The sequence below is a fragment of the Harpia harpyja genome, chromosome 1 (assembly GCF_026419915.1).
Source record: "Harpia harpyja isolate bHarHar1 chromosome 1, bHarHar1 primary haplotype, whole genome shotgun sequence".
NCBI lineage: Eukaryota > Metazoa > Chordata > Aves > Accipitriformes > Accipitridae > Harpia > Harpia harpyja.
In genome coordinates this window covers 48,443,365-48,462,072 of record NC_068940.1, presented here as the reverse complement: position 1 = coordinate 48,462,072, position 18,708 = coordinate 48,443,365, and the positions used below count along the sequence as shown (strand labels likewise).

At 40.4% G+C, this 18,708-nt stretch overlaps 1 protein-coding gene across 1 annotated transcript in view; it reads right to left on the bottom strand.

Annotated features, from left to right (window-relative positions):
- The window catches only part of BMPER (BMP binding endothelial regulator), a 150,986-nt gene that overhangs the window by 56,706 nt on the left and 75,572 nt on the right, over positions 1–18,708 (bottom strand). Inside the window, exons 7-11 of the mRNA XM_052792683.1 lie at positions 17,422–17,521; positions 13,969–14,078; positions 13,199–13,339; positions 10,850–10,954; positions 5,315–5,360 (exon numbers count right to left, since the gene is read on the bottom strand). Coding sequence (XP_052648643.1) covers positions 5,315–5,360; positions 10,850–10,954; positions 13,199–13,339; positions 13,969–14,078; positions 17,422–17,521 — 502 coding nt within the window. The remainder of the gene's footprint in view (positions 1–5,314; positions 5,361–10,849; positions 10,955–13,198; positions 13,340–13,968; positions 14,079–17,421; positions 17,522–18,708) is intronic.

The following is an 18,708-nucleotide window of genomic DNA, read 5'->3' as shown; positions in this document are numbered from 1 at the left end:
TAGGGTCATGGGTGAAGATCCTTTCCTTTTTTTCCTACAGTAAGTTGTTCACAGCTTATTGCGGACACTCCTTGTCTCTAGCAGTTGTCTAGGGTAGAGTTAGAAAAGGGCAAGTATATGCTATACTTCCCCCTAAGGCTCCATCAGCCTCCCGCTATTTTCAGCTTAGGGACTTTCTGAGCTAGACATGGTTTCTCTTTATCTGATAGACTTCCTTTCTGTGAATTTTTCCAGTCTCCTCCTGAGCCCAAAAATGTTTTTAGCATCCACAACATCCTTGGGCAAAGTGCATGACAAACCACTGCCTCTTGCTTGTTTTGAACCTGTCATTCATGATCTTTGATGTCTTCTTTTGCTCACCTACACATGCACATGAAGGCAAATATACCCATTCCCTCTCTGTCTCTGAAAAACACAGATTTTTCAAAGGAGGGCCCCAGACCTATGTTCAGGAAGCTGTGATTTTCAAAGCGCTTTAGGCACTCAACTCTGATTAAACATTATTGGGAGCTGGCTGCAAACACTTCTAAACCTCTTTTGGAAATCCTGCATTTAGGCTCTCAAATCAGTATTCAAAACTTCTGGCTTTCATAAAAGCTTCTGGGAGCTCAGCAGTTTTCACATTTGTTTTTTAAGCAACTAAATATGGACTTCATGCTTTTACATTTGACAATCTTAAACTACATGTGTGATTCATGCAGTTCGCTCAGCTCCCACCTAAGACTCTACAGCTTACTTGCGAACTAGTAATAATAGTATTTAGGTGCTAAAGTGAATACTATAGAACTCTTGGCACGCTTTCCTTGTATTTACAAATCATGTGCCCAATTCAAATGAAATAGTGACTTTCATTAGAAAAGGTAACGGGGAAGGTAACTGTGGGCAAGGAGCATGGGTTTTGAAAACACATTTATCTGTACAAAAAGAGGAAGCTGAAAAAGCAACATCAAGGTAAAAACCATTTTAGCATTCCCCAAGTTTTAACACACTCTCATAAGGAAAAAAAAAAAGTTTATGAAATCACAACCTGTTTTGGCCTATACAGAGGGATAAAAGTCTGAAAGACAACTCACTTGTAAGTAGTATGCTGAGTAAAGGCAACAACCACTTATTGAAATAAGTGGTTGCCAAAAAGTACCTTTCTGCCTTCCACCCAATGCCTCCACTCCCCCAGACAGTATTTAGCCTTTCTAGAAAGTCAAGATACATATACTGCTTGGTGGAGGCCAGTGAGTCAGCACACACATCCTGACCAGCCGGAGAGCACGAGCGTATTGGCTGGGCAATTAGCACACTTGTAGCTCCAGAGCAGCCACAGGATATATTGTCTCTAGCTGAGTTTATTATTTGTTGGGATATAAAGGAAATGGGACACAAAACCATAGGAAACCAGGCTCTGTTAGCTCTGGTGCTCATGGAATAGTCTGTTGTATTTTTTCAGGAGATCAGAGCAGTCAATTGAAGTCCAAGATGTCCAGATGTCTGGTCACACTCTTCTGGGCTTGTAGCTAGTTAAGAGTGGCCAAGAAAAATATACTTTAAATTATAACTAAAATTGGTTTGGACACTTTCGAAGTAAGGAGAGGGAGGACAAAATACAAGTTTACCAGTTAAGGGTGTTCTGGTTGCACATCTGTAATTCAAAAAGATCTCAGCTTTTTAAAAATAAAATGAAACTTTGAAGGCAATTAGCCCATATGCTGAATTAAGCCCTAAATCAAACAGAACACATCATTAACTTTTGAAAACTAGATACAGAACAAGCATAATAGAATTTCATTAGCTTTTCTGTAAATATGCATAGCCATAGAGTACTTTCCTCATAACTGCTGCATAGTGCAGCTTGATATAATACACATTACAAGGTGTGGTGTCAAAAACACCACAGGAGTCTTTACGGTCTATTTCATAAATAAAATAGCTATTCTAATTTGTCCAAATACATATTTATACAGTAGACCATCACGGCTGAGACAGCTGAGGAGGTAAATCATGAACAGCATTCCAGTATGAATAAACAATTGCAGTCTTTTTGTTGATGTATTTCTCCATGGCAAGGAAATAACACAAGAAGCAGGACCAGCAGGGGCCTATGTCATCCTTTAGTCCCAATCCCTGCTCTCACAGGTACCTACAATGCATAACCCCACCTTTTTTCTCTCTTTTTTTTTTTGCTTTGAAGAATCAGCACTTTTTTCAGTATGTCTACAAAAACTTATAAAAAGTATGTAGGACCAGGTGAAAGTACCAACCTTTTACCCCTAAGGCTGGGTCCAAATGCCCCTGAGTTTGGTTTAGCTCCATTGGTCATTTTGTCAATTGAAAAAGCTGCAGAATGATTTGTGATGAATGAAATTTTCTGCCCCAAAAGAGGCCTTTACTGCAAAATTAATCATGTGTATTACTAAACCTAGATGACTGCAGTCCACTTTGAAAAAACTTCATCCATAAAGCCTCACAATGACTTGGGTAAGACTGTGTTAGGATTATTGATCATGATTAAAATATATCTACATGGTTGCAGTAGGAAGCTTTCATACTGCATGCTGTAATTTCAGCAAGGCCTATCAATTCTTCTTTGTCAAGAACAGAGATTCAACCTCCACTGCAAATTCCCATCTTTGTCGGGAGTTGAGAGCAGTCTGTTAATGTTATTTGAACTCAGGTTTAGTGTTTTCTTTTTTTAATAAGAAAATGACCTTGGTCTAACATAGGATTACTAATTTATGGAATTGACGTCAGTGGTGATTTTTCTAAATCAAGCCCAAAAGAGTACATTTCATTACATTTTTACAGCAGCATAAACTAAACTGTTGAATTTTCCACTGGTATGACCACTGTGTTTAATTAGTGATAACTGAACACCAGCCACGGAGCTTAAACAGCAACATGCCAAAACTAACCATAGTTAACTTCAGCAACGGCAGACAAAAGAGACTCTCCAGCCCTTTAGGAGACGAGGTACTCTTTCTCCCTGCAACAAAATGCTTTGAAAATAATCCTTTGATTTTTTTTTTTTTTCAGTTTAAAGTGTATCCTTTAACAACGTGACTGGTTTTGACTCACTTCATAGAAGTTGGCTACATTTAAACTATACTCAAAGCTCTCCTGTGTACAGTATGTTCTTGTACCTCCTAAGTTGTTTTTACTTTGGAAAATTAATATCTGCTGGACTGCCAGAAATGTCTGGTGTGTTAATATGTGGAGAGAGGATCAACATGAGTGGGTGGGTGAGGGAAAGGGCTGTGCATGTACATCTTATCTCATCAGAAATTGGCTGAATTAGCAAAGTTTCTAATTACTATCTGAGATAGTGATCATCACTGAAATCCTTATGCCTTTTGCCTATCTTATGTCATGATGAGATTTACAGCACTTCTGGCACAAAGGTGGAATTAGTTCCTTCCAAATGGCAACTGTTAAAATGCTAATGTTAAAACAGCTAGTGGTAGCCACCACTGCTGTACAACAGTGGGTATTTAAGCTCTTTGATTACATTACCTGATAAAAGCTGGGAATGGCCTTTTAATCGTAAAAGCTTAGAATCAGCTCAGCATCAGCTCTCCTCCAAATACTAAATGGGTCCACAGTAAGACACCTCTCCAAAAAAAGGACCCCTCTGTTCCATGTGCAAGAGGAGCATGCCACTGCAGGACAGTGCAACGAGCCTCCCAGCCTCACATACAGCCAGTGCAACGCAGACAGGACCCATAAGAAGAGGCTAAGGGAATAAGGTCGTTTATCCTGAAGGCTTTGTGGAGACCTAAGAGCAGTCTGCCAGTATCTGGCAGGAGGTTACTGGGAAGATGGAGACAGGGTCTTTACAGATCTGCATGGCAGGAGGACAAGCAACAATCATCTGTCCTTAATTTTACATGTCTTACAGTCATGACCATTCCCTTCTTATATCACCAAGAAGTTCTGACTTTTTAGGTAACTTAAAAGTTCCTAGATGAGTTATTTTTACTTTGAAGAAATCTATTTTTTGCCTCCTTCTGCCATGAGACAATTATCATCATTCTCTGGCAGCATTTCTGAAGGAGTCACTGTACTGTCTTCTTTTTAACCCCTTACAGTAAAAGGTCTCTAGTGCTTTGAGGGAATGTCTGGCCCCATTATTTTCCTCCCCCTCTCATGTTACAAAAGAACACATGAGAAAGGTTAAATGAGACTGAAACATAAGAACAGAGGCAAGATAGAGATTGATAAATTCATGACACTAATGACGTCATGTTCGAGCAGAGGTCTATGCAGATTTCTCCCTTGAAACTGAGCTAACATAAAATCAACTGCTGCTCAGCTGAATCCTCTTTCATTTCTCCCTCTGTTCAGTATTATTTCAAGTGTTTCTGAGATTACCACTTGTATTTAATTTCATTTTGATACTGAAGACTTGCAAACTAGATTTATTTTATCACAAGTTACATGTTTCAAAATAATTGAGCTGCAGAGTGGAAAAACAGGTATTTAGCATATGGAATTTGTGCAATCCAAGAGCACCCAGAATTGAGTTGATCAGCAAAACCAATTTGATTTTAGACAAAAGAATAGGAAACACTCTCCTTAAAAACCTGTTCCTTCTTTCAGAAGCCTTCCTATAAATCATAAAACCGCATTTTAAGCAGTCTGTCCCTATCTGGTAAAATACTTAAACATGTCCTGAAGGAAATACGTAACTGTATCCTGTTAACTTCAGTGAAGACAGGTCTCCCTGTTGACTTAAATAGCTTAAAGATAAGTATTTGTGTAAGTGCTTTCCTGACTAGGAGAGAACACAAGTGATATCATAAGATGATCATTCCTGAAGTGAAGAGTAAAGGGATAAAAAGGTGATGGTTGAGCTAAACATCATACAGACAGAAGGATAGCTTTCTACTGTACTTTCCACTGCTGCCCCAGACTGTGTCTCAGATTTCTGCACACCTTTTTTTAACTCTCACAAATCATGTGCAAAGGTGTTGGATTATATATACACATAGCCAGGCTCTTATTTACAGGTATAAAAGGAACCCAGTCCTAAAAGTTACAACTCTATTCATTTGCTTATTTTATTACCTACAAATTTCACAGGCCAACTATACCCTTCAAAAAGCAGCACCTCAGATTTGACAAAAATTGTGTCATTTGGAAAAATTAAAATAAAATAAAAATAAAATACCCAGGCATTTTGATAGGAGGCAAAATCTGTGGCCAGCAATAATCACCTGTCCTTTAGCCACCTCTAAAAAGAAAGCAGAAAAGCAAACGTTCTTCTATATTTATTTTCTCTGAAAGAATAAAAAAAGAATTTAAAGAATGTGAAGACAGAACTTACTTTCAGTGCAAATAGGACAGCATCCTTTTCTGTTCAGGATTTTACCCTAATTGGGAGAAAGACAGGCTGATTTAATGGAAGAGTTTTTGGAGCAATGACTGTGTTATGTTGTAAGGCTAGATAAGCCTTTGAAAATAGTTCAAGTTGTGTTTGAACTCAATGCCCTGCTTACAGCTTCAAATATCAGGTGCTAAAAACAGACAGAACTATTCAAAGAGCTTCCTGGCAGTCTTATAAGAAATGAAATACTAAAAGGGTTCTTTCCCTGTTACCACTTTTCTCTTTAGAGAGAGTGTGAGAGAATTTTGGACTCATGTATTCACAGATATCTAAAGCAGACTAGTCATTGGTTTAACAAGATCGCTACCTTTTCCCCCACCTCCCAAAATATACACAATACATTTCCTATGCACACCCTTTTAGTCACCCACCATAGAGAGGCAATCTGCTCCACACCCACCCCCACACTCCCCCCAAATCATCCATTTTTCCTACAAAAATGAAGGAAGGAGGCACTGATAGAGATCTAGTTTGGCCAGATTTCTTTCATGGCTAAATCTTGTGCTATCTCTCACCAAATCATATTACCAATCATGGACCAATCTCCCCAGTGAAGTAAATGGGCATGCATCCAAGGATGTGCAACTTCTAAAAGCAAACAATTTGGTCTAGTCATAGTAATGTGGACAAAAGGTTTGAGTCTTTATTTACCACTCTGCCCAGGTCAATTTTATTTATGGTTGTGTCTTATACAAGGCTGGCTAGAAGCATGACTCCGTGTACATATATTCATGTTCCTTTTCAGTCTTCATCGAATTAAAAGATGTTCTATCTGATTTTACTTAAATTCTCTAAAGCTAACCGTCAAGCTACAGGATAAGCCTGGAAAATTTCAGACTGAATGATGTGTTTTCCAAGAAAAAACTGGCATGGGTTATAACAGAACTTATGGTGATATTGGAGCTCACCTGCATTCCCATACAGGGAACGAAGAGGCATATGGGGCTGTGCTACTCCCCAGCACTGACCCTTTGCTCCAACAATGGTTGAACATAGAGAAAGTCCCCTTTGTGGGACAACTACTCCTGTTCCCCACCAAGCAAGTGAGCAATGAGTGGCCAGCAAGAGCGAGCAAATGGAGCTGTGCTATTCTGCCCACTCAACAGTGCAGAAAAGCTCGTGAAAACAGACAAGAAATAGGTAGCAGGTTTATGGAGAGAGTGGGGAAGTGGGCACAGGCAGCAAGCCCTATTGCTGTCTGCCTTGCTTTCTGCCTACAGCGCTGCCAAGATTTGACAAGGTGCATGGGGAGAAATGAACTCCCAATTATGTCGGCAGACTGGAGTGGAGCACGCTCTGTCCTGCTTGTGCTTGATGTACCCAGATGGCATGAATGAGCTCAGTGATGAGTGTGCATGGGCTTATCATCCACAGGGCATAAAAGTTCAGTGTAAGCTTGTCTTTGAATGTGCAACTGCATGTGAACAAACTTGAGGCACATCTGGACCTGAGAAAAGGGCTGGATCAGAGTTTCACTGGCAGTGTGGGCAATGCTTAGATGTCTGTGTGACCACCAGGCCCCAGAGCAAAGAGAATAGCTGAGGACCAGGCTGCAACAGGGAGACCTACCAAACACCTGCTAGGATGAAACCCCTTAAAGGAGGAACCGTTAAAACTGTGCAGAAATAGGGAGCTTGGCAACACTTATTTGTACAAACGGAAGACGTGCAGCTGAATGCCACACACTGCACTGCACAGCCTTACCTCTCCGTTTCAATAAAAGAGTTGAAATCATCAGCCGAGCTGGAAGTGGCAAGAATTCAAGTGAAATTGGAATCTCCAAGGCAGCCTGCTGAGGCTGGTTACTTGAGCCACCATGTTGGCCCAAGATCCTGTTTTTGTCTTGTAGAATAAGGAAACCCATTATTGCTAACATGTGCTGCAAGAGTTCGTTAGCATTGAGGGTTCCCTTAGGAGTGGGCTAAGTGATATGATCCCATTTTTCCCTATGAATATTTATAAGCAGACCACATTTGAGTCTATTTATTTTCTGGGATTTTTCTTCCGTTTTATGAGGTTTTCAATTTTATGTCTGAGGTTTTTATTTTCTATTTTTTTAAGGCAAGACTAATTGTGGGGGGAAGGGGGTTGTTTGGTTGTGCAATAGCAACAGCTGTTGGGTTTTTGTGCCTCATTTGGCACTAGAGTAAAAACAGCAACTTTTTGTTTGTAATAATAACAGATGTGTATAACATTAAAAGCAGTCTGTGCTAGAGATGGGAGAACATGTTCTGAATAAATTTTCAACTCACTTGAAGTTCATGGGTTCAAAATTTACCCACAGAATCGAACTCTGCAAATGTCTTCACATGCCGTGAATTTAATTCTATTAACTTTTGCACAGCCTTGGAGCTCAGAAAAGGCTGCATGCAGGCTCTCCTTCAGCGGTACAGAGACATGTCCATGACCACTGACCATGACCACAGGCTTACATTGTTAGTGGGGAATGCAAAGGCGTAAGGAGAGGAGGTGAGGCAGAAAATGATAAGGATGGGTAATTGGAAAGGAGATGGCACAAGGCAAGAAAGAGGCTGGAGAAGGGCTAGGGCAAGTGAATAACAAATTAGGTGAGAAAAGGTCTAAAGGATCTCTGAAACTCAGCCTTGCCAAGTGTGGCGATTACTCCCTTTCTATAAAGTATTTAAGCATGTGTTTAAATTTAAGCACACATGGAGGGCCTACTAACTTCAGCAGGACTGGACACATGTTTAATAGCTTGCTGGATGGGGCCAGTGTGTACCGCACCTTGCAGGCTGACACTCCAGGTAACTGAGAGAGGGAATATCTACGTGGAGTCAGCAGTCAGAAAGTAAGAAACAGAAACCACAAGCCACAAGGATCACTAGAAGCCCAAGGAGGACTGATTTTACTATAAATGTGACAGGAGGGATTGAATTTGCAGGATGTATTGCCTCCACTGCAGATGAAAAGAAACTAAGAAAGACACTTCCTGTAATTACTGATACAGGATTAAATGCTCCAAAAAGAAAAGAATAAAAGAAACAGAAAAACGTGCCTAGCCATATGAAGAAAATGCAAGAAATGGCAGAAACAGTCTTCAAAAATATGTCAGTCTGCCACCAATACATTGAATAATACAAATGGTTGCACGGTATTGGAAATTTCTGCAGAATTATCACTTTGAAACCCATCCTTTCAAGAAATAATTGGCTGAAATCTATGTTGATAAATTAAATAATATTCCATCGCCAAAAAACCCCACAGCATCATGCGAAGAGTATTAAGACTGCATGGTAAATCATTTAAGTCAAGGAATAATATTGTAAGTTCCTTGTGAATCTTCAATCCTTTCACACTCAGTTGTGTGTATAATAACACAGTTTTAATGAGATAACTTTATGTGGCCTGACACTCTAAGGGACACTAAACAGCGTTTTATTCCACAGCAGTCTTCAGTAGTCAGTAGAGACTGCTTATGGCCAGAAATATTGTGAAGAGAGAAAAGAAATGGAGTTCACACCCCTACAGTCTGCAGAGACAGCAGCATAATTCTATGTATGATATCCAGACTTCCAGTATCAGAATCACTAATATATCTTTATCTTTAATAATGTGGTGTTTTTAATTAATGTTTATAGATTTGTGACAGAATGTCTCATCAAAGAGAGTGGAGCACAGATGAAAAGTAAAAGATTTAAATCCATTAGCATACATTATTTGCTTTAAAATTACTTGGTACCCACTTGGAATAGGAAAATAAATCTCACTCTAGAGTTTACATTCTTTCTCCTACTTGTCCCTCCAGTTTCGCTTGGAGGAGCAGAAATGTAACATGTACCTGTGGAGGAGGGTGAGTTTGAATGCAGCTTGCTGTAGACTCCATTTTAAGGTGGGGAGCAGGCTGACTGGTTAGATACTGGAGGGAATGGTGCTGCAGGGTAACAAAGCTGGTCTTTTCAGCCCTAGGGAACTGGCCCTTGTCTGAGGACTCAACACAGAGGTCTAGGGCAGTTTAGGACTTCACGTTAACCTTGGAGCAGATTGTGTAGCAGCACTGAACAAGTTCATCAGTCAGTCAGTTATGCTGCTGCAGGACTGCGGATGGTGAATTTTTACCCACTGCTATTTTCATTTTAGAAGCCACTTCAACTGATCATCTCAATGCTCAAATTTATATATGAGTACTGCTGAAGTGGTGTATTTCACTTAAGATTTATATTAAGCCATATTAGTTATTTGATCTCAGAAGCATCTTAAACATTTGAAATGCATCAGCACAGGGAAAATATAAGTGAGATGCAGCGTGTGACAGTTCTTGGCCAACAAAGAATTTGAAGAGACCTGATGAGTCCAAGCTCTCACCTCCTGCTTATCCTGTGAATGGCCTGAAGGGAGCAAACCTGATTGCCATGAGCCACATCACATTCCCAGAAGAGCAGCTTCGTTTGTTCATGCTTCCTAAGATGTATGCAACATCTCATGAGAGGCCCATTAACAGGAGAACTTCCCTCTGCAGTGAGTGCCAGAGTGACAGGAAAAGGATGTCCCCTCCTCTGAGTATGAAGGCATCACTCTTGCAGCCCACTGTCACAGCAAAACAGGGAGCACCAAGGTATAGGCTTTCTATTCTACTGCTGCTTTTGGCTGTCAAAAGTTTACACATATAAAATTTTACAAACTAGAGTTTGTCATTTAAAATTTTATACCTAGGTGTCTGTGACTCATATTTTCCCCACTGGCTTCCAGGATGGAGAAGGAAACACTGAGAAGGTGTAATGCTAACGACTTGGCTCTCTCTTCCGCAGTTCTGTTCGAAGATCTGCCCCTACATGAGGTGCTATTTAGAGCTCCCTCTTCTGAAAGCCTGGGCCATTAAAATAAAATAATTTGTCAGTGATAGAAATCCAAGAAACAAAGGCTGACTTTAGCTCGAGGTTTCAAGTAATGCTAATTTTTGAGGCAATTAAGTAAAGTTACAGTTATACTACTCTTCGGGTTCACTTCAGACTTTCAAATAAAAAGTACTCAGGCTGCAACCTTAGAGAAAGAGGCATGGCTTGATTTAAATAATTTGCTTTGCTTTGTCTAATTTACATTTTCAACCAAGTATTAAGCGTCATATGCACTGAGAAATGCAAGTACAACAACCTCCTCCTGTGGCTTGCCTTAACAATATGCATGCTCTTGAAATACTAACATAGTCATCTCACCACCCTATAAAGCTATTAAATATATGTGAAAGAGATGTTCCCGTGCAGATACTTGGGACAGAGAAAGTTAAAGGGAGGAGGAGAAACAGAGCACAGAGTCTTCAGAGCAAGGACAGAGGCGGGAAGCCCATATTCAGGGTAGCAGTAGCACACTTGGGGAACACCAGCCTAAATTAATATGCCAAAGGATCCCTTCTTTCCAATCTGCACATCCCACTGCCATGCACACACTTCCAAGAAACACTGAAAAAGACAATGGTGGAGAAAAAAAGAGAAGAAAGCTCTGTGCTTTTAAAAAACTTACATGAGGACAGCTGCTGACCGGAATGCATTGTTTCTTGCGACACTCTGTCTTGCCTTTCACACAAGCACAGATGGTGCAGTTCACAGAGGACCACATCTCTCCTTCCTGCAAGAGGGAACATGATATAGTATCAGCTGGGGTGGCAACAGGAAGCTATTTCAGCAATGTATCATTGCACAAGAAAGGATGACTTTCCCTGTTGGCATTGTGTCATTGTTCAGTCCAAATTATTTTGAGGTGTCTGTCCATGGCCAGTAGGATTAAAGACAAAGATCAAATTCAGCAGGGTTTTCTTCCCTTTGGCCCTCTAGGTCAGAAATTCATTTTGCCAAGGCTAACCAAATCACATTTGCATTTTTCATCAGCGTCCTGATTATCTGAATTGTTTTCTCTCCAGTATGTGTCTGACGTGATCACACACCTACCACAAATTTTCATTTAAGCTCACATAATTAGAAAAACGTGAGTCATTGGGTTGAGTGACATCTTTAAGTTGTTGCACGTGAAAGTATTTGATTAAGATGTCAGCATATAGTGAATTTATTCCCAGATGCAGCATCATTCTGACTTAGGGCAGGAATGGTTGAATAATGAATTCTAATTCAGATTACTTACAGCACTTTCACAGATACTTGATCTGCTAAACATCTGAAAATGTTTAGAAGAGATACAATGCTGCACTTCTCAAATGCAGAGTAGGTAAGACAATCTATGTATGGCTCTTAAAGTATTAGGTGCAGAGCATAATATGCCTCATGGTCTTGTCCCCACTCACTTGGGAAAGATTGCTTGTGGAACTGCCCTGGCTTCTTTTTACATAGTGATGCATTTGCCAAGTGTGGTTCCTAAAACATTCTGTCTCAACCACTTACAGTCTTGTGCTAGCCCACTTAGAGCCAAAATGTGCATGTTTTCTGTTTACAGGGCTGCTATGAAGGAAGGGTGAGGATAGACCTGACAGGAACAGGCAGTCCAACCAGACAGCTGTCAACAATTACGTGCCCACCTCAACATGATGTTCTGACCAGAGAGAAAAACAGACTAAATCTGAAATGCCAAGGAGCCTAACTTATTCAGCGCAGCATGCTTAGCCAAAGGCTGTCTCTCCCCTATCTTTTGTTTCCAGGCCATGTTACGATTGCCTGGTGTTCCTGGTAAAGCACATGTTCTCCAAGCATCTGCTAAGGTACCACAATATATAACAGCTGACTGCAGGCAGCTACCCTGATTTTTTGTCTCGCAGCTGTTTTTGCACAGCAGTGCAAAAACACATTTGCTGGGCCCACTCTACCTGTGTTAGACTATTAACTTCAACAGAGCAACGCTGGATTTACCTTTTTGCACACAAGGCCAGAAATGGGTGTACTGTCTCATTATTTTTTCTTACTCCATATAATACTTAGTAATATAATAAAATCTTCACAAGAAGCAGAATATTTTAGTTGGGTGCCTAAGAAGCAGGCATTTGTTCCTGAAGCACAATAGCACCAGTGTGAAAGTGCCAATCAGATGGAGTATAGTCTCAGCGTACAGTAGGTTCACATGTAATTTCCAGAATAAACACTTCAGCTATGTACACAAAAGATGGAATAAATGGGAAGCAGTTCTGGCTGAGCAAACCAAGGATTCACAAATGATTTAACATTTGATCTGATTCAAGGGTGTCTTACTTCACAGATGGCCCATGAGGTGACAGAATCTTTTTCTGACACGGTGTGAAAAAAGCCACACCACTTGGAAAAACAAACAGGCTCTCAGCAATAGCAGAAGTGTTCTGCAGGGAATCCCTTGTGATTTGAAAACATTGGGTGAGAGTGCAGTAGGTAACAGTTATTACATGGCTATCCCAATATAAAATGTCAGGGGTGCTGTCCTTAGCAGGGACATGAAATGTAGTAAATCAAGATGACGAACTTTGCAAAGCTCCTGTTGGCTCAGCTATGGAAGACACTCTTTGGCTCAGCAGATAAAGCCTACATACCACTCAGAATATCTTCTCCATGAATATCAGTGTTTGTCTGGGAAAGCAGAGCATTATGATCTCTTACTAAAAATGCATTACTTGTCATGAAACAGCAGCTTGAATCTCTGCGTACGGAGAGGGAAACAACATGTCACATCAAGGAGGAACTTATCTTTAACTGCTGTGTATCAGCAGAATTTACACAAACTCAAAACAGAAAATAGCAGTGGCAAATTTTGCAAAGCTTTGCCTCTGAGTTGTTCCATCATTAACCAGGATGGTGAGGATCCTGCTAAAAAACAAGCCACAATACTAATTTACAGTAAACTCATGCTGTTTCAGCTGTTACAATGGCATCTATTCTTGAGCCACACCTGAAACCTTACCTGGAAGATCTTATTGCCAAACTTGCACACTTTTACTTGCTCAGGAGAGATATACGAGACACACTCCTTGCAGCAGTGGTCTTTGTTTTTATTGCATGCACCAGGAAGTAAGCACCTCTTCTTACATATCACTGTTGAATCCTAGGTAAAAGGACAAAAGGAAATCATGAAATCATCACCAAGATGTTTGTGCTCCTGTTTGTCCTTACTATAACATTTCTGCTTGCTCAGTCATTGCATCCACCCAAGCTACAGCCCAACTGCTTTGAATAGGTCAGCTCAGAGAAAATAAAAATTATTTACTGGATTAAGGGAATCTTTCATGGTCTGTGAAGCTAAAGCCCAGCCTGTACTTCTGTTGGCCTACAAAATCTTACTGATTTTGCGACACTTTCATTTTTTTGCCTAGGTGCAAAAGTGCAAGTGGTCACAGTCACGTTAGAGGAACTAAAAAAAAATCCCTGCCCTTCAGCAGAGATGTGGTAATCCACCATGTAGAAACTCCTCTTCCACTGTAATGCAAACTTAAAGGGGATCACATCATCTGAGTAACTTCATTTTGCATCACACGGAGCCAGACATCATGTCTCAGCTGAGGCAGTCAGTAACTTTTTTAAACTTTCCTAGCACAACTGCAAGTGCTCTTGAGATCAGATTCTCGGGGACCACATAAGATGCCAAGGAAGAACAGTATCAGGGCTTTCAGCCCTACAAATTACTGCTAAGCCAGACAACCAGCAGCACACCATACCAAAGCACTGTGGACTTACCTTGCATGTACACACTGTGCAGTTGTCATAAATAAATGAGGACCCATTATCATACACATTGCTGTGAAAGAGGCAGCTTCCAAATGGGAGGTCAAACACTTTCCTTTGCCCTGAATATAAATAAACAGTAATAGAAACAGAATGTAGTTGAAAAGATGCCATATTGTCAACAAAAATAGTAGGGCTTATTGTCACCAGACCAAATTCATGTGCAATGTGTCATTTGCTATGTGTTTCCATTTTGGTGTGAAAAAAATATGTACTTTTAACAGTTCACTGTTCTTCTAGCACACATTCATCTGTACAAATTACACCATGGGAGGGAATATAAATATGATTTATGTCATGTTTATATTGGAAAAATCTTTCTTCTCCTTCTCATCATAAAGTGCACAGTGCAGCTAAAGGAATAAAAAGTAAGCACTGCAAACTGTTAGGGTAGATACACTTAAACTAGTTTAAACAGTCTTTAACTTAATGCAATAACTTATCAAATAAAGCAGCCTTAACTGGTTTTAGCATATCTACCTCAGGGGTTCACAGCAGCCAAACTAAATCAACTCAGTGACAGTGATGCAAAAAAACCATAGGTGTTGTCCAGTCTCATTAAGATAGCTTGGTGTACCATGTTTAGACAAGGCTGCAAGAAATACAGTTATTTGCATTGTTCATGAGCAGAATGAGGGCAACACAAGATATTTAGTTTCCATAACCCATAAAATATTTGGGTGTCATGAGAGCAGGGCAAGGTTTAGAGCACTATACAGGGAAGGCAGCATCAATATTAAATCTTTCCGGAAGTCCTACAACCCTGCAAGAACTTTCAGATCCAAGTTGCAACCGCAACTTGCAACTTGCGGTTCTGCAAGCTTCTCTTATTCCTCAGCTTCTTTCCTAGTAGGTCATTTTAAACAAGTGACGATTATGATATAAAAACATGAGCTCTTTACAAAAACACTATACTTACCTTCCTGGTTTTGAATATCTTCCCCTGTTTACTTTTGGTGGCAGCCAACTAATAAGTTCTTTTATGAGTGGCTGCCATTCTCCCAGCTTATCATTTCTGAGGTCTGATGTTAAACAGGCATCAATTCCAAGGTAGGGAATGGCCACTATAACTACATACAAGAATTCACTAAGTACTAGGCCAATACTTTAGCTCTCAAACCACCAGGTCTTGGCACACTGTAATTCCTTTCCTTTTCAATAATTCTTGATAAATGTACAGCAGCTTAAAAGAAAAAAGTTCCATTTTCCTCTGAGATATAAGTGAACAAAAGGATAAGCACACAGAAAAATCCATTGGATTAGCCTTGAGTTTTTACAAATCTAATGTTAAAATAACTATTAAACGAAAGTTAAGAAATAATTGCTATTGCTCAGTTAGACACAATTTAAACATCTCTGTCTTGCAAATTAGCTGCCTTGGACTAATCTGTGCTTGTATAACCAGCCTTCCATTTACTGAGTGTGTGTCTTTCTGAAAAGGCTTAATTTCTCTTGCAGGACTGACATATGAAATCAGTTGAGGATGCTCAGTAGCCCTAAAAGAAACTGCTCTGCATCCATGCACCACTTAAGCACAAAGGCCTACTACAGCCCCGCCTGTAACAACACTTCTACTGCTCTATGTGGGGCCAGGACTTCAATCGCATAACTTATGTCAACAAGTGAACAAAAGTCCAGTTCTCTCTCACACCCTTTTTCCATGCCTTGCAAACCACCCAGTGCAATTCTGGGTGGCCAACCTAGTTCAAATAGTTGGTAAAAAACCACTGACAAAGGAACTACCACTTTAAAAGATGTGGTGGTGAAGATACTGGCTTAATGGTTGGCTGTTCTGGCTCATAACCACTAGTTAAACTAATAATTCAAGTCCCAGTAGACTCCATAGCATTCTTCTAAGCTATATACGCTGAGTATCAGGAATTCTATTGCAGGGAGGTCCTCCACACGATACTTGAAAAACCATGCCTCAGCATCCCTGAAAACGTTTCTCTTTCCCAACTGCCATGCAGTGTGCTACACATCCCTTGGATCTACCTTGCTCCAAAACTTTCAACACTTCCCTGCGAATAGATGGTATTTATTCAGGTATGTGACATGCTATAGAGCAAAGACCAGACAAAATGAAAATTATTATTATTAGTGAACTCATTTATAGACATTTCTAAGAGGGGAAAAAAGAATCTGTAGAAAAATCCCTATGAAGCAGTCAAAAATTAAAGCTGCGTTTTGAATGCCTAGATGAAGGAGGGGAGGGTTCAGTTGGGAAAAGCATAGGGTGGAGAGGACAAGGGGAGTTTACAGAAGGAAAGGAAAAATGTCCTAAGCCAAGACAGAAGCTCAGCATTTGGACTGTTCTCCTCTCCATTTCATTCCTCTATTGTATTACTCTCTGGTGCTGCAGTTAAATGTTCCAGGCAGATATTTATCTGTAGTACTTCCCAATTAGCAAATAAATAAATAAATAAATCCTAGTTTGTTTCAAGCAGTCAAAAATGTTAAGTATTATGAGAAGCTGGAACTCTCTATGGCTTGCTGCCTCCAAGGCCTGACCTCTCTGTACCCCTAACCTAGCCTTGGAAACAGACTTTGGATAGCAGTAAAGATGCAGTTGAAATGACAAAAAGTTGCCATTGCAGAACCGGGAGTTATCAGCTCGGAAAATTTTCCAAACCTACTTATAACCTCATAGACCAAATTAAATCTAATTTACTTGCTAGGATGTAAGCGCTCCTTGTTTATGAAATAGAGGGACACATGCTGAGGAACGTTAACCTGTGGGATCTGTGGACATGGTAAGAGCAAAATATGGACTCTCAAAAGTCACTGCCTTCCTTGGCATGACTTGGAAGAACTAGCCCTTTTTAGAGGCCTCTGACTTACTCCTTTAAAATGTGTTGGAAAGACGTAATTGAAAATATTCCTGGCTGAAACTGTGATTCCACCTTAAGAAGGCAACCATGAGGCAGACTCCTGGGTCCCTGGCCTCTCTGACAACAGCTTCTAAGAATGCAATTTCAGTCCAGAAGTTTCCTCTGACCTGCATTTCCTCAAAACCAAAAATGCAGATGCACACTTGAACAAAAATATGAGAGGGTGAGGCCTTTTTCTTGTGGCAAAGTCCAACGAACCATTTCCTCCTGTCTTAACCTCCTTTGTAAAACATGTGTAACGAAGGTGGGAAACATCTCTATATTTGTCTCTCTAAGCAAGCCAACCGGTCTATGCTCAAATGCTCTTCTGCGGCTGCTTGCTTAGTACCACCCATGACAACACTACACACTGACCCTGAGTACCTGTTTAAACCTGTAGATTATAAACTCCACTGAGCAATACTGTCTCTTCCACCTCTCAGATTTTACCAGTATTGTGAAATACTGGTATAAAAGATGCTATGCAGAAATGTATCATATTAATTACAAAATTCCGAGGAAAAATACCACTCACCTAAGCATTTGGGGCAACACTGTCCAGCAGGAACATGACTGAGGTGCTGGGGACATGAGAGAATGGGGCAGACTTCTTGGACGCACTGTGTCCTGCCATCCTGAAGGAAAATAGGCTCAGTTAGAAAAAAAAAATAAAGCAAAATGTCAAGTAGACATGCACAGACCCACACAGACTGGTAACAAGTCTTGAAAAGCCTTAGCCAAAGCAGTATTTGCCAACAGAAATTTCTGCTTGCATATGGCATACAAGGAACATGTACAGCTGTCCAACACTTTCTATATTGCTTGCAGAGACCTCGGAATATTTGTATTTTTTCATTCTCTCAAGCGATAAACGTAATAGTTGAAGAAACAGTGTCTTTCTATCTTATTTCTTGGTGTGGATATGAGAAAACCAGGGAGAATAAAATCATCACCCATGAACCTTCCTGGATGTTCAAAAAAGTTATTGTGCAATTTTTTATATTATTCTTCACCTCCTGTGCCATGCCCTTCTAGGCTTGTCTGGGACAGGGATTAAGGGCTGAAGCAAGATGAGAGCAGGTGTTCCTCCACTATGTCCATGACCTCAGAAACCAAATAAGCCAAAAATCACTTAAGAAAGCACATTCTTGTTAGTCTCTGAGTCCAACTATGTTTTCTTCAGAGGACTGAAAACCAAGAGGGTATATGAAATTTTGAGAATGAATGTGGCAACCCCCCCCCCCAACCTGGACTGGATATATCCTGGTGTATCAATGAGTATCAGAGAGAGGCAAAAAGCACAGCAAAGACAAAAGCACAGAATATATGTCTAAGATTAAGTCAGTCAAAAGAGATCTTTGTTCTCATTCTGCTGTTGCCTGATTACTTCACCATGCTTACAGAATACTGGACCCTCTACCAACCTGTGCTCCGTACGCTCATGAGAGGTCCAGGCTGTTAAACTTTAAAAATCAGCCCACCTTTGTCTTAGCAAGAGAAGTCAGCCCTTTTCATCAAACTGCCCTGCCTTATTTATCACTCAGAGCTGCAGGCTCATCCCAACAATAAGCTTTGTGTTCCTGGATGCTGTGATGGAAGACTTATGAACAGTCTCCTCCCACCTACATGCTGGATGCCTCTCAGGGCTCCCTGGGGAAAGATGGAAAAAGCTGTTCATTTTGAAAAGCTCTGTGCCTGAAATGATGGTATGCCATTCCACTTCTAATGGCCTCAGTGAATCATGTAAAAGCTTTTACATCCAGGCAGACCCACATACACACTATTATACAGAAAATAACATACTGACTGTACCCCCATTCTA